Consider the following 16,323-nt stretch of genomic DNA (forward strand, 5'->3'; position numbering starts at 1 on the left):
ACTGAGTGTGTTTCTTTCATTTCAACAATGTAGCCATAATGGTCTCTGGTTTTATGAAGTTAATGTTGAGAATGTATCTTGTCTGCGGGGAATGAGTTACTTCAACTTTAACCATTTAGGAAACCAATTAAGTTTATTAACTCAAACAATTTAAGCATACAAAAGTATTTGATTTGAGTACAAGTAACTCAAGTATTTGTTGTTAAAGTAACTTGGGTAAAGTGCATTGTACTAATTCCATTCAGTTAATGAAAACTACTAAGTATGTGACACTTATGTGAAACGGATTTATCTGAACTGAAATGATCTTCTTTATACAAATGTTAATACTTAAGTTGAATTGACTCTTTTCTTTCTACTAAATCAAATTATTACATTCTACTTCTGACAACTTCAAATGGAGAGCGTAGATCAGTGTGTGAGCCATTACAACCTGATTGTGAGGACCAGAGACACATGGTGAGTTTCAAAGGGAACTCCTGCAGGAACCTGATCTTCATTCACTACTGCCACCAGGGCCACTGCCCCTCTTGGGTTGCTTCCAACTCATCCTGAAAAGGGAACAAACACATGTTCAGTGTTTTCAGTGTATTCAGACAAATCATTCAACTTAAAAAAGAAAACATGATGTCATCATCACTACTTGCGATGCAATAGTCAAATAGAAGCACTGTCAATAAAAAGGTAAACATGTTGCATGTATTATTTGTGAAATGTGGCGTTGTTTGTAGTTTAGTGTGTTTCCGCGTTTTCACGGCAGGGATGGCGTCTGCTGAGACGCTGATTCCGCGGCTGCTGTGCGTTTGGCGCTGCGGTGGCGGTACGTGTCGTGTTTGCGCTGACTGTGTGCCCCGCCGCGCGGCTTAAGTGAGGACCGACACGCGCCGGGCCGAGGTGGGATCTCGGTGCCGTGTGCTGTGGCTGCGGTACGTGTCGCAACTGAGGAGCCTGGTGGTTCAGCGGCAGCGGTGCGCCGGAGTGTGGATATGGACTGGTATGGGAACAAACACATGTTCAGTGTTTTCAGTGTATTCAGACAAATCATTCAACTTAAAAAAGAAAACATGATGTCATCATCACTACTTGCGATGCAATAGTCAAATAGAAGCACTGTCAATAAAAAGGTAAACATGTTGCATGTATTATTTGTGAAATGTGGCGTTGTTTGTAGTTTAGTGTGTTTCCGCGTTTTCACGGCAGGGATGGCGTCTGCTGAGACGCTGATTCCGCGGCTGCTGTGCGTTTGGCGCTGCGGTGGCGGTACGTGTCGTGTTTGCGCTGACTGTGTGCCCCGCCGCGCGGCTTAAGTGAGGACCGACACGCGCCGGGCCGAGGTGGGATCTCGGTGCCGTGTGCTGTGGCTGCGGTACGTGTCGCAACTGAGGAGCCTGGTGGTTCAGCGGCAGCGGTGCGCCGGAGTGTGGATATGGAGTGGCTCGGGAACAAACACATGTTCAGTGTTTTCAGTGTATTCAGACAAATCATTCAACTTAAAAAAGAAAACATGATGTCATCATCACTACTTGCGATGCAATAGTCAAATAGAAGCACTGTCAATAAAAAGGTAAACATGTTGCATGTATTATTTGTGAAATGTGGCGTTGTTTGTAGTTTAGTGTGTTTCCGCGTTTTCACGGCAGGGATGGCGTCTGCTGAGACGCTGGTTCCGCGGCTGCTGTGCGTTTGGCGCTGCGGCGGCGGTACGTGTCGTGTTTGCGCTGACTGTGTGCCCCGCCGCGCGGCTTAAGTGAGGACCGACACGCGCCGGGCCGAGGTGGGATCTCGGTGCCGTGTGCTGTGGCTGCGGTACGTGTGGCAACTGAGGAGCCTGGTGGATCAGCGGCTGCGGTGCGCGTCGCGCCGTTGTGCGGATATGGAGGGTGCGCCTGTGCGCTGCGCCACGCCGCGCGGCTTAAGTGAAGACCGACACGCGCCGGGCCGAGGCGGGGCCGGGCGCACCGCACTTTTTTTATGAAGTTAATGTTGAGAATGTATCTTGAATGTATCTCGGTTTGCGCGGGCTCCGTGGCTGCTGTGCGCTCCGTGCGCTCCGCGGCTGCGGTTCCGGTGCCGTGCGCTGCGGCGGCGGTACCTGTCGTAACTGGGGAGCCTTGTGGTTCCGCGGCCGCGGTGCGTGTCCTCACTTAAACTGTGAGGACTGTACTCAGGCCAGTAAACTAACCTGATCTTCATTCACTACTGCCACCAGGGCCACTGCCCCTCTTGGGTTGCTTCCAACTCATCCTGAAAAGGGAACAAACACATGTTCAGTGTTTTCAGTGTATTCAGACAAATCATTCAACTTAAAAAAGAAAACATGATGTCATCATCACTACTTGCGATGCAATAGTCAAATAGAAGCACTGTCAATAAAAAGGTAAACATGTTGCATGTATTATTTGTGAAATGTGGCGTTGTTTGTAGTTTAGTGTGTTTCCGCGTTTTCACGGCAGGGATGGCGTCTGCTGAGACGCTGATTCCGCGGCTGCTGTGCGTTTGGCGCTGCGGTGGCGGTACGTGTCGTGTTTGCGCTGACTGTGTGCCCCGCCGCGCGGCTTAAGTGAGGACCGACACGCGCCGGGCCGAGGTGGGATCTCGGTGCCGTGTGCTGTGGCTGCGGTACGTGTCGCAACTGAGGAGCCTGGTGGTTCAGCGGCAGCGGTGCGCCGGAGTGTGGATATGGACTGGTATGGGAACAAACACATGTTCAGTGTTTTCAGTGTATTCAGACAAATCATTCAACTTAAAAAAGAAAACATGATGTCATCATCACTACTTGCGATGCAATAGTCAAATAGAAGCACTGTCAATAAAAAGGTAAACATGTTGCATGTATTATTTGTGAAATGTGGCGTTGTTTGTAGTTTAGTGTGTTTCCGCGTTTTCACGGCAGGGATGGCGTCTGCTGAGACGCTGATTCCGCGGCTGCTGTGCGTTTGGCGCTGCGGTGGCGGTACGTGTCGTGTTTGCGCTGACTGTGTGCCCCGCCGCGCGGCTTAAGTGAGGACCGACACGCGCCGGGCCGAGGTGGGATCTCGGTGCCGTGTGCTGTGGCTGCGGTACGTGTCGCAACTGAGGAGCCTGGTGGTTCAGCGGCAGCGGTGCGCCGGAGTGTGGATATGGAGTGGCTCGGGAACAAACACATGTTCAGTGTTTTCAGTGTATTCAGACAAATCATTCAACTTAAAAAAGAAAACATGATGTCATCATCACTACTTGCGATGCAATAGTCAAATAGAAGCACTGTCAATAAAAAGGTAAACATGTTGCATGTATTATTTGTGAAATGTGGCGTTGTTTGTAGTTTAGTGTGTTTCCGCGTTTTCACGGCAGGGATGGCGTCTGCTGAGACGCTGGTTCCGCGGCTGCTGTGCGTTTGGCGCTGCGGCGGCGGTACGTGTCGTGTTTGCGCTGACTGTGTGCCCCGCCGCGCGGCTTAAGTGAGGACCGACACGCGCCGGGCCGAGGTGGGATCTCGGTGCCGTGTGCTGTGGCTGCGGTACGTGTCGCAACTGAGGAGCCTGGTGGTTCAGCGGCAGCGGTGCGCCGGAGTGTGGATATGGAGTGGCTCGGGAACAAACACATGTTCAGTGTTTTCAGTGTATTCAGACAAATCATTCAACTTAAAAAAGAAAACATGATGTCATCATCACTACTTGCGATGCAATAGTCAAATAGAAGCACTGTCAATAAAAAGGTAAACATGTTGCATGTATTAGTTGTGAAATGTGGGGTTACACTGTACTCACATCTTATACCAAACTGAGAATACAAGTGCGTGTCCTCACTTAAACTGTGAGGACTGTACTCACGCCAGTAAACCGAATCCAGTCTGGGGTTTGTAGCAGGTTTGTAGGTTTGTGCGCCACGCCGCGCGGCTTAAGTGAAGACCGACACGCGCCAGGCCGAGGTGGGATCCTGGCGGGGCCGGGCGCACCGCACTTCCTTGTATCTAAAAAAAAAAGAGAAAAGAATGCATTTGAAATTGTATTGTAGCTTGAGCATGCACATGAGTTCATTTGTCAATGTGTGCCGTGATTTCATAGCGCTGTCCACGGTGATGAAATGAGCCTCGCTGTCATATTAAAACTCTTTTCCAGATGAGGCATTGCTACAACGATGACTTTGACAGTGTGTGGGTGTCACCATCCTCTTTCACTCACTTGAGCTTCACTAAAGAGTGCAGGTCGTCTCTCTTTTAGTTCGGCAAGGAGGAGCTGGATTCACAGTTTCTTCATGCCCGAGTGCTGCATATGTTGATGGAGACCTGTGACATGAAACACAAAGAGCTACTGATGGTGCTACGTCTGTTTTTCACTAGACTACTCATAGATATCAGTACATCAACTGACAGTTAATGTATTATTTATTTGAACTTACAATTGTACATTTATATTCAAATACATACACAAATATGAAAGAACTGTACACTATAGTGGCGGTGATTGACTGAACATCATATGTTGGGTGCACATTTAAACACAGGATCCAGGCAGCTTTCCAAGTTGCAATATTTTATTTCCAAGTAAACGGTAGTCGGTGATGAGGGGTAATGGTGGATGATTTTGTCTATATGATAATGATAAAGGAAATATTACAATCTAGAAAGTATCAAATATACAATAAGAAATGAGGTTGTCTTAGACTAACATCAATAATACATCCACTCTTACTTTCCTCTCTTTAGCAAAGGATTAAACTCAGGAATCTAGTATAATGACACACAAGCAATAAGTAAGTCTTCATACAAGATGTAGTATCAACCAAATGAATCATTAAATGAGTGAACGTCCATAAAACTCACAGCCAGTGTCCCTTTGTTCTCGTGGATTGCTTGGAGGGAAAATAGGGGGGTCAAAGGGCGGAAGGGGCGGGTTATATAGGATTAGGGGTGTGGTCCAGGTAGGTGTGCCAGTGATGAGGCAGGTGAGGAGGAGACTTGGGATTTTAACAAATACATATACAATGGCCGTGCCACTTTAATATAAACCTAAAATTCGAAGGTAAAATCAATTATTAGTAATAATATACAAAGTGTTTACATTAAAAACAAAGTAACACGTCAACCACAAATCTATGGATCACACCAAGCATCTGTGAGACGTCTGAGCCAGCGGATCATTTCATCAGGACAGGCCGAGGTAACGCTGCTCTGCCCTGGGCACTGTGAGCACCGAGCGTCCGCAGAGGCGGAGCTGATCACCTCCGACAACGTACCGCGCTGAAATCAGTTCCAGGTTGGATATTCAACAGACATTCGCTCCAGATCCAACGGCACCCTCCTCCTTCTCCACCCCGAGATAGGTGCACGATCACGGCTTGTACAAAGTCCGACCCATCGCTCTCAACAACCGTGGTCTCATTTAGGGACCATCAACGCACAGCAGCCGTGCAATGTAGTACAAATTTAACTATTTTCAATCCTGTAATTAGGCCAGTGCCCTATAATGTAGCTCCATTTTCTTTAATCCTGTCTGTAACTATGATTGTACCAACCTTTTTACAGTAATAATCCATCACTTTTTTGAGTGATCCAGCTATTTTCACCTAATGACTCTATGCCATTACTGTAACAGTATTGCTCTGCCCCTTTTTAGGTTATCCGAAGAATGAATGAACTTCCGGACACACCAACATGCATGATCTACCATCCAGGCCTGGAGCCTAACTGTTTGAACCCATACACACTGCAGAACATGAACAACATCTACCGGGCAGACTATGGGCCTTTGCGGGGAAGAACAATACACGAGTATGTATGTAACATACAAATAAGAGGCATATTTAAATCATAACACACATAAGTGATAAAAGAATTGTGTCTTAGAAATGTTTAATAAAAACTTTTTACACAAAATGTGCACAGTGCAAGAGCAGCATTTAATTTTTTTACATTTCTATCCACTTTCCAGTCGCTACCGGCATTTAGCATACCGCAGCTTTGTCAGCTGGTGCTGGGGATATTTGGGACGACGTGTACGAGTTGTCATCCCGTCGTGTGTCGGATACGCCAGGAGTTTCCTGATCTGGCTGGACAATATGTTGGCTTCCGCCCACCCCTTGACTGAAGCGGGTCACGTGTGAGGCAATGACTTCCTCCTTTGAGGGTCTGTCATACTGGGCTGACAGGGTCTCTGGGATGGCGATCTTCCTCATGTCCTCAGCGAAAGACTCTGGGTCCTCCATCACCTCCTCGAACACCAGCCTCATCAATTCAGCCACATAGTCTTTAAAATGTAACAGAGAACCATGACATTACATTCAGACAGTAATTTCTTTACTGTGTCATTACATTTTCAGCTATTTAAATTTAAATGTGTTATTTGTTGTGTTAGGTGTTAATTTAAGTTAATAAGAAAGAAAAAAAAGCCAAAAAAAGTTTGTCAGTATTTGTAAAACATTTTAGTGACTTACTGTACGTGGGGTCTGTTTTGACCGGCTTTGCGGTGGGTTCTCCCTTCTTGGCCTTCGAATACGACACTCTGTAGACAGCTTGGCCTAAAGCTGTTGTTGCCTGCTCACGGCTGGAATTTTCGTTGTGATGCATGGATGCAAGGTACAACCTATGTAATATAAAGATTCCAATCAATGAGACAGTCTTGTTTTGATTTTTAGTTCCAACGGTTATGATGTCCACTTTGCCACCTTCTCTGGGCCCGATGTTGAGGACGTTGCACTGTAGTACAGACTTCGTCGTAGTCCCTCCTTTTCCATGTGGTAGCTACCACCCACTTCATTGCTCTGTTGAGAGAATTGCAAACACAAAGTAGAAGCAACAAATTAAAAACATATCTTTCTTCAAAGTAAAATGTCACGAGAATCCTACACACCTGAACTAGCTGGAGGTCCAAAATTTTGTTGCTGTCCATGTGCATCAAGGAATAGCTCCCAAATTTTGCAGAGTGCCCTGAAGTAAACAGAACAATATGAATTCATTTCTTGAAAAAAACTAGTGATTGATATTTTTTTTATGTTTACAAGTGGTATTTATGATTTTGATGATGGTCTGATTTTTTTCATTACCTGGAGAATCTGCACGCATGTCTCCTGCAACTTGAACTTTCCCCCCCCGGTTTCAATGTGGAGAAAAGGACCTGCTGGTCACTCTTCCACTTGTGGACGATTGCAGGTTCCAGGTATTTCCTTGCATGTTTCCGGAAGGTGTCATAATGAGAAATCTGGAGCTGCAAGGCGCGGCATAGCTAACATAACAATAATACAAACAGTGTTTAGTAATTGTTTATTGGTCGAAAGTGTCATATGATTTGGACGACAAAACATTAATAGTAATACCTTTTCCAGCTGGATGAAGGATGCACCAGTGAAATATGTAGCAGCAGATAACTGTACATTGCCAACTGGGGTGTTCTTAATCATGGGCTGACTTTGCCACTTCCTGGAGTAGTTGCATTTTGGACACGTTTGATGAAATGCAACATACGTGCCCTTCTGTTGCTGCTGCACTTCGCAATTTCTCTTGCACACTGGACATGTGTCAAAAAGCTCCCTCAGGCAGGACTCAAATACAATGCATTTTTTATCCATGTATACAGCACTTTCCGTCCTACAAATGTAACAAGACAAAAAGCATTTAGCCTCACTTCTTTGATCTGAAGTGACATGCCTAGTGAACTTGAAGTCAGTACTTACAACATTGTTGAATCATGTGTTGTTAGGGATCCGCCAGGAGTAAAGGTTGGGTCATTTGGGTCGACTTGTGACTCTGGTGAGGTGAATCCCTCTTCCTCCTCTGACTCAACACCTGCTCTTTTTTGTGGTCCAAACCCTGGCACCTTTATAGGTGTGGATGAAAACATGTACTCCGGTAGTGTGGTTTGTGTGCCAGCAGTCTCATGTGACAACACTGGTGTCTGGGTCCCTATGGAGTAGATACAATGTGTGAACATTTCATGCTCTTCAATAATTTGGTTCTTATGAAATTTCAATTCTACTTACTTTGGCTGTGCACGTGTGCTTTCAAGGTCCCAATTGACAGTTGAGTGGCACATGTTCTCACACTTGGAGCTTCTGTTTGTGTGCCCGTGTGGATAAAACGATCCTGGTATGGAAAATAGTAAAGGTTAAAACAATAATACAGATCATGCTCAAAAGACTGGCTTTCTACTTCATTAACTTTCCTGAATCTGCCCCAATTCGACTATAACTTGTTCCCTACTTTAACATAAACACACGTTTCCAACACCGCCTGAATAACGTTGTGTTTACAAGTGAGAGAGACACATGCACGCAATTGAAACGAGCGAACACGGTCCCAAACTTCTACAGCGATTCACCTGCTTAGCTCTGTGCTCCCCGGATAGTCACCCAAAATACAGCCGTGTTTATCGGCATGGAGAGACGCATACACGCAACTGAAACGAGCGAACACGGTCCCAAACTTCTACAGCGATTAGCCTGCTTAGCTCTGTGCTCCCCGGTTAGTCACCCACAATACAGCCGTGTTTACCGGCATGGAGAGACGCATACACGCAATTGAAACGAGCGAACACGGTCCCAAACTTCTACATCGATAAGCCTGCTTAGCTCTGTGCTCCCCGGTCAGTCACCCACAATACAGCCGTGTTTACCGGCATGGAGAGACGCATACACGCAATTGAAACGAGCGAACACGGTCCCAAACTTCTACATCGATAAGCCTGCTTAGCTCTGTGCTCCCCGGTCAGTCACCCACAATACAGCCGTGTTTACCGGCATGGAGAGACGCATACACGCAATTGAAACGAGCGAACACGGTCCCAAACTTCTACATCGATAAGCCTGCTTAGCTCTGTGCTCCCCGGTCAGTCACCCACAATACAGCCGTGTTTACCGGCATGGAGAGACGCATACACGCAATTGAAACGAGCGAACACGGTCCCAAACTTCTACATCGATAAGCCTGCTTAGCTCTGTGCTCCCCGGTTAGTCACCCACAATACAGCCGTGTTTACCATACCCATACACGCAATTGAAACACGAGCGAACGCGTGTAGCTTAGCATGTAGCCGGCTATCGCTAATGCTAAACGGCAGAACGAGCACACAAAGACAGTATTACTGTTTGAAATACTTACTTGTGCTGCAGGTAATCCAGCATGTATTGTAGGTACTGCTCCTTCTTTGAGGCGAAGTGTGGTGCTGTGCCCTGCTTTGTATTGCGCGAAGTTTGTGTAACAATCCTCCGTGAAGTGGTTGCCACATACATGGAGAATTTTGGGAAATGTAGCAGGCACATTCCCATCAAAAATGAACAATATCCACTGAGCTTTTGTTTGCTCATTGGTGGGGAGCTTGTGGAGCGTCTGTCCTTGTTTACTACAACCCAGAACAGAGCAAACTGATCTTTTTTTCGAAGACATGTTCTCAACCGATATGCTCAGCAGCTACAACGAGACTAGTTCTTCTTCTGCGGTTGAATTTACGCAACCGGATGTGCCCGGAGTAGTGCCCGCACCAGGAGGAGCTACGGTGGTGAGAGGAGTGTTGAGGATTTCTGATGACATCATCAGCTTCGGGAAGGAGAAGGGTCTAGCTGCAGACCCGCAGACCACTCAACGAAACGCCCCTTTACTCAACGAAACGCCCCTTCACTCAACGAAACGCCCCTTTACTCAACGAAACGCCCCCTCACACTCAACGAAACACCCCCTCACACTACCCGACACTCTGATTGGCTCTCAAGAGACTGCGTCTGAAACGTGATGAAGTTTACGTTGACCGAGTATGAAGAGGGAACCCGAAAAAGTAACACGGTTAAAACATGGGGAAAATAACGGAGGAAAAGGTAAGAATGGATAAAAAACACATTTAGATATTGAACACTGGATGAATAGTCATTATTTGTATCCATTATATCAATTAAGTGCGGTTTATTAACCAGTTATGTCTGCATGCTGTAACGATAGGGATTGTAACAGCAAGCAAGACGCAGCGATTTTCTCCCTTTTTTCTTTTTTTTCCTTTTTTTCTTTCATTTATATGTACAGGTTATAACATTGACAATATAACATTGTCTCATCATCTCAACCAAGAAACGTATAAGATAAACTATATGACCTCTATATATTAGTATTTATCTGTTTTTTAATCTTTAAATGACAGCTTTGCTCATTTGAAAACGTGTGACCTCAGTTCTACAATTGTTAAGATAAAAGATTTGATGATGAATAATATTTTTCATGTTTAGAAATTAGAAGTTCTGTTGAATCACAGTCAACAGTGTCATTTGATTTGATTTATTTCAGTTAGCCTGCTTATATTTTAGGACAGGGAAAGTCTTAAAGGCAAATGCAGTCCAGTTCATTACTACTTGATTCTGGATTAATAATGTTTCCATGATAAAAAATACAAAATACAATTTTAATTTACATTTTCTCTTATAGAGCAACACTACGTTCAGTGAAGGAGCAGACCCTGAGCTGAGGAGATCCGACTCGGACACTTATCAGGGTCCGATCTGCACAAAAAAGGGGAGCTATGCAAAGCTTGTGTCCCATCTGCAGGGACACCAAAGGTCAATGGTGGAGTACGGTGGTAAGTCCTAAATTATCAAATATTTTTTCATTTCAACGCTGAAAGGCTTTAATTTCCCCATGAGCCTTATGTATTATGAAATGTGATGTTATTTCTGTTTGTCCTGGCCATGGATAACTGTGACCATCAAACTATTCAACTCATCCATTTGAGTATCAGAAACTCAAAATAAGTAAAGTAAAGTAAACTAATGCTGGAGCCATTTCATCTATGTGTACTGTACTTCATGTGTGTAGAATCTTAAGTCAATGTGTATTTTATTTTCACTCTTGTTGAGAATTTAGATATTGAGAAAAAGTTTCAAGATTCCTGCATTTTATAGATGCCCCTGATAATAATGATTGTTCTCAGAAATAATGTAACAATTTGCCTCTCAGGCTTATCTGTATATCCATTTAGGGCAGTGATGTTACTGTGGCCAAACAAGTTGCCAGCCAGGATGACACCTCATATCAGAGGAAGTGCAAATAATCAGGGAAAGAAAATGTCTTATTCAAAGTTCTTAATCACATCTATTCAGTGTTGCATATTATGTGTAATTTAATTTTAGGAAAGGGCCCAACAAGCCCAACAGAAGTGACGCGAGGCATGTTGTCTGTTAACCAGTGTAATCACAGAGGATCAGGGCATGCTGCAACACCTTAAAGTGAGTGACAATGGCATTTAGTGTGGTGTTTGTGTATTTGTATATGAATACCCAAACTAAAATCCTATACAATTTTTATAGAACATCATCACAGGCAACACGGTGTCTCCTTGGGCCAAGAAACAGGACAGGGTCATCCTTCTTTTTGAAGATGATGAACAAGTGGACAAAGTCATGCACTTCTTGTCTGAAGTACTCGAACGTACTGAGACAGACAAGAAGTCTGCAGATCCAGTGGCATTCGTAATGGATGTACTTTTGCCAGAGGTGAGATCTCAGACACTGACACTGATTTGTAGACTACATGTTTTATGTGACTGCATATGTCTGTCTCCTTTTAACACATGGTCACTGTCTAACACCATCTTAAATCTTAATCTTCATGCCACAGGCAACAGTATACGCCCTCGGAGCTGTTCACTCCATCTCCCTGGACAAAGCCAAGGAGATGTACATGCGTGGCACAGAGTTTGACTCAAGGTAAGCCGGATAGTTTAGGAAACTGTTAATCTAATTTTCAGTTTATATCTTATTATGTATTTGAGTGTCTTTAACGACTTAATTATTTTGCTATATCATTTTGTCTTGTCAGCGAGATAACCCAGCTTGGGGAACAGCTTCAGAGCCACATTTCCTCAAAAGCGAGGCAGAACCTGGATATCTTCCTGAGCAATTACAAGAAAGCCTTGGAGTCTAAGGAATTCCTCAGGCGCCTGTAATCCCTGGGTAGTGAATGTGTCTGCTGGATAGTCTGTTGTGTATAAAAGAAAGAAAATATATCATTCAACACTTGTATTCATTACATGGATTTGAAAGTTATACAACTTCCTGTGCAGAATCAAGGGTTTCAGTGCATTTGTTTTACTTTCATCAAAAGACCTACTGATGTCCAACTGGCTGGGTTTGATTCAGATACCAATGTTTCACATATCTTCCTGGAAATAGGTAACATCTCCTTAATGACATACTCAGCAGATCTTGTCTACTTAACTTCTGTCTACCACCACCTGGACCACACCAGCACAGAATTTAAGGAGGGTTTCTTTCAGGTTAAAAACCTGATCAAGTAGACTTTTATTAGTTCTAATCGTTGTTCTGTCCAGTTGAACAACATGTCAAACTACAGACTAATAAGACATTCAATAAATGTAGGCCTATATTAAACACACCTTTTTGTAACATACAGGTTGCCATGATGTTGGAAGTTTGCAAAAACAAATGAAATTATTCAAAGTGTGTGTTCAAAGTGGAATTTGTGATATTATATTGTATAAACGTGATATTATATTGTATAAACGTGATATTATATTGTATAAACATTGTATAAACGTGATATTATATTGTATAAACGTGATAATTATATTGTATAAACGTGATATTATATTGTATAAACGTGATAATTATATTGTATAAACGTGATATTATATTGTATAAACGTGATAATTATATTGTATAAACGTGATAATTATATCACATAAACGTGATATTATATTGTATAAACGTGATAATTATATCACAAAAACGTGATACTATATTGTGTAAACGTGATGTTCAAAGAACTTTTCCAATCGGCATTTATATATTTTAGCAGTTTGGCTATAACATTTCATACTTTACAAAGTGACATTAATTATTCACAAATTTCACAGAAAGTACATTTCTGTGTTCACAAAAGTCAACACGAGTATTTATTCTTCTCTATTCCTGTCGCACACCGGGATAAAAGTCTCTGTCAACAAGTGTCTATGAGATACGCGTGTGTAAATAAAGTTTCAATAAAAGAAGACGTTATCACGTTAGTAAACGTCATCACGTTTCAGACGCAGTCTCTTGAGAGCCAATCAGAGTGTCGTGTAGTGTGAAGGGGCGTTTCGTTGAGTAAAGGGGCGTTTCGTTGAGTGAAGGGGCGTTTCGTTGAGTAAAGGGGCGTTTCGTTGAGTGGTCTGCGGGTCTGCAGCTGGACCTACTTGTCGGGAAGTGCAGATCCGCTTGGCAGAGCCCAGGACAACAATACAACACTATTTTCTCAGCAGTGGCTGAACTGTTTGTTCTGAAACTTCAGGGTTTCATAAACGAGGTAATGACGCAGATACACACACAAACGCAGCGTTAATTGGAGCTTCCGGTCTTTGTCGCCTTTCAGACAAATCATTCAACTTAAAAAAGAAAACATGATGTCATCATCACTACTTGCGATGCAATAGTCAAATAGAAGCACTGTCAATAAAAAGGTAAACATGTTGCATGTATTATTTGTGAAATGCGGCGTTGTTTGTAGTTTAGTGTGTTTCCGCGTTTTCACGGCAGGGATGGCGTCTGCTGAGACGCTGGTTCCGCGGCTGCTGTGCGTTTGGCGCTGCGGCGGCGGTACGTGTCGTGTTTGCGCTGACTGTGTGCCCCGCCGCGCGGCTTAAGTGAGGACCGACACGCGCCGGGCCGAGGTGGGATCTCGGTGCCGTGTGCTGTGGCTGCGGTACGTGTCGCAACTGAGGAGCCTGGTGGTTCAGCGGCTGCGGTGCGCGTCGCGCCGTTGTGCGGATATGGAGGGTGCGCCTGTGCGCTGCGCCACGCTGCGCGGCTTAAGTGAAGACCGACACGCGCCGGGCCGAGGCGGGGCCGGGCGCACCGCACTTTTTTTATGAAGTTAATGTTGAGAATGTATCTTGAATGTATCTCGGTTTGCGCGGGCTCCGTGGCTGCTGTGCGCTCCGTGCGCTCCGCGGCTGCGGTTCCGGTGCCGTGCGCTGTGGCGGCGGTACCTCTCGTAACTGGGGAGCCTTGTGGTTCCGCGGCCGCGGTGCGTGTCCTCACTTAAACTGTGAGGACTGTACTCAGGCCAGTAAACTAACCTGATCTTCATTCACTACTGCCACCAGGGCCACTGCCCCTCTTGGGTTGCTTCCAACTCATCCTGAAAAGGGAACAAACACATGTTCAGTGTTTTCAGTGTATTCAGACAAATCATTCAACTTAAAAAAGAAAACATGATGTCATCATCACTACTTGCGATGCAATAGTCAAATAGAAGCACTGTCAATAAAAAGGTAAACATGTTGCATGTATTATTTGTGAAATGTGGCGTGGTTTGTAGTTTAGTGTGTTTCCGCGTTTTCACGGCAGGGATGGCGTCTGCTGAGACGCTGATTCCGCGGCTGCTGTGCGTTTGGCGCTGCGGTGGCGGTACGTGTCGTGTTTGCGCTGACTGTGTGCCCCGCCGCGCGGCTTAAGTGAGGACCGACACGCGCCGGGCCGAGGTGGGATCTCGGTGCCGTGTGCTGTGGCTGCGGTACGTGTGGCAACTGAGGAGCCTGGTGGTTCAGCGGCTGCGGTGCGCGTCGCGCCGTTGTGCGGATATGGAGGGTGCGCCTGTGCGCTGCGCCACGCTGCGCGGCTTAAGTGAAGACCGACACGCGCCGGGCCGAGGCGGGGCCGGGCGCACCGCACTTTTTTTATGAAGTTAATGTTGAGAATGTATCTTGAATGTATCTCGGTTTGCGCGGGCTCCGTGGCTGCTGTGCGCTCCGTGCGCTCCGCGGCTGCGGTTCCGGTGCCGTGCGCTGTGGCGGCGGTACCTCTCGTAACTGGGGAGCCTTGTGGTTCCGCGGCCGCGGTGCGTGTCCTCACTTAAACTGTGAGGACTGTACTCAGGCCAGTAAACTAACCTGATCTTCATTCACTACTGCCACCAGGGCCACTGCCCCTCTTGGGTTGCTTCCAACTCATCCTGAAAAGGGAACAAACACATGTTCAGTGTTTTCAGTGTATTCAGACAAATCATTCAACTTAAAAAAGAAAACATGATGTCATCATCACTACTTGCGATGCAATAGTCAAATAGAAGCACTGTCAATAAAAAGGTAAACATGTTGCATGTATTATTTGTGAAATGTGGCGTTGTTTGTAGTTTAGTGTGTTTCCGCGTTTTCACGGCAGGGATGGCGTCTGCTGAGACGCTGATTCCGCGGCTGCTGTGCGTTTGGCGCTGCGGTGGCGGTACGTGTCGTGTTTGCGCTGACTGTGTGCCCCGCCGCGCGGCTTAAGTGAGGACCGACACGCGCCGGGCCGAGGTGGGATCTCGGTGCCGTGTGCTGTGGCTGCGGTACGTGTCGCAACTGAGGAGCCTGGTGGTTCAGCGGCAGCGGTGCGCCGGAGTGTGGATATGGAGTGGCTCGTTCCAACAACGGTGAACAAAACAAACGCCACAGAAGCTGCAGTGCAAACTCCACCCACCTATAACTGCAGAGGAAAAACTACATGTCTACTATAAACTGCTTTCTATATTCCTTCCTGGTTGGATTTAAACACACATCTGCCAATTTATTAGGTACACATTTTCTGTTTATGAACACACTGATTGAAGGAGCCAATCACATGGCAGTAAGTCATTGCATTTAGGCAGGTAGACATGATCAGGACGCCCAAATCAAGTTCAAACAGACTATCAGCATTAGGAAGAAAGGTGATTCAAGGAGCTTTTAATGTGGCATGGTTACTGGTAGTATTTTTACAAACTGCTTGCACAACCACGGTGTGACAAACAGAAAATATCCAGTGATGCCATGTTGAGGTCAAAGATCAGCAGAAAGGCCATGCTAAGAAAGCAAAAGGAACTCAAATCAGCGCAACCAAAGTGTGCAGAACACCATCTGAAGGCACAACACATTGAACCTTGCCGAAAAATGACTGCCTCCGACGGGAACGCGCACCAGTTAGTTACTAGAAACCCAAGCCTTTTTAGATGATTTATATTAATAAATACACCATTAAATAACGACTTAAGTGTCATTAATTATTTAAATTAATAAATAGCCTTTTCAATAATTACTTACATCACATTGGTTTTCTTAGGTTACAAAATACTGACCTGGGTTTTTTTCGTCATCACTTAGTAACAATAATAATAATAATAATAATAATAATAATAATATTCAGTGGAGCTCCACTTCAGGTTTTACTTGATACTCATTCCAAACTAAATGTTTATTTAAATATTAGTTTAAATGTCATATGATAAAAAAAAAGTGTTAAAGTTTGAGTGTACACTTACAATTAAGTGTTAAGTGTGTTTGTTTCTGTTTGGTTGTGATGAGTTTCTGTTGTACTCACATCAGCAAACCAAATCCAGTTCAGTCCGTCCATGAATAC

General features: G+C 44.9%; 1 protein-coding gene and 1 long non-coding RNA gene across 3 annotated transcripts; one reads left to right on the forward strand and one right to left on the reverse strand.

Moving 5' to 3' along the window:
- Nucleotides 1-5,816: 5,816 nt before the first annotated feature.
- LOC131449250 (uncharacterized) lies at nt 5,817-8,729 on the reverse strand. The gene is made up of 8 exons (XR_009234260.1): nt 7,957-8,729; nt 7,651-7,879; nt 7,294-7,564; nt 7,024-7,202; nt 6,831-6,907; nt 6,646-6,741; nt 6,415-6,563; nt 5,817-6,227 (listed from the first exon to the last, which is right to left on the reverse strand). It is a non-coding gene; the product is annotated as an uncharacterized LOC131449250 (long non-coding RNA).
- Nucleotides 8,730-9,544: 815 nt separating this feature from the next.
- On the forward strand, nt 9,545-12,476 carry LOC131449249 (PWWP domain-containing DNA repair factor 3A-like). 2 transcript variants are annotated; one of them, XM_058622091.1, is made up of 6 exons: nt 9,545-9,783; nt 10,382-10,532; nt 11,083-11,178; nt 11,260-11,445; nt 11,570-11,658; nt 11,771-12,476. In XM_058622091.1, exons 3-6 carry the CDS (start codon nt 11,161-11,163, stop codon nt 11,895-11,897), a joined length of 420 nt encoding a protein of 139 aa, XP_058478074.1. In that variant the 5' UTR covers nt 9,545-9,783; nt 10,382-10,532; nt 11,083-11,160; the 3' UTR covers nt 11,898-12,476. The 2 variants fall into 2 exon arrangements, with proteins under 2 accessions (XP_058478074.1, XP_058478075.1); XM_058622092.1 differs by having other exon boundaries at nt 9,588-10,532.
- Nucleotides 12,477-16,323: the final 3,847 nt, after the last annotated feature.

The sequence above is a fragment of the Solea solea genome, assembly GCF_958295425.1.
Source record: "Solea solea chromosome 4 unlocalized genomic scaffold, fSolSol10.1 SUPER_4_unloc_3, whole genome shotgun sequence".
NCBI classification, from domain to species: Eukaryota; Metazoa; Chordata; class Actinopteri; order Pleuronectiformes; family Soleidae; genus Solea; species Solea solea.

Coding starts and splice junctions, on each gene's coding strand:
- LOC131449249 (XM_058622091.1), top strand. Junction 11,446..11,569: donor TGGATGTACTTTTGCCAGAG/GTGAGATCTCAG, acceptor TTCATGCCACAG/GCAACAGTATACGCCCTCGG. Junction 11,659..11,770: donor GGCACAGAGTTTGACTCAAG/GTAAGCCGGATA, acceptor TTGTCTTGTCAG/CGAGATAACCCAGCTTGGGG.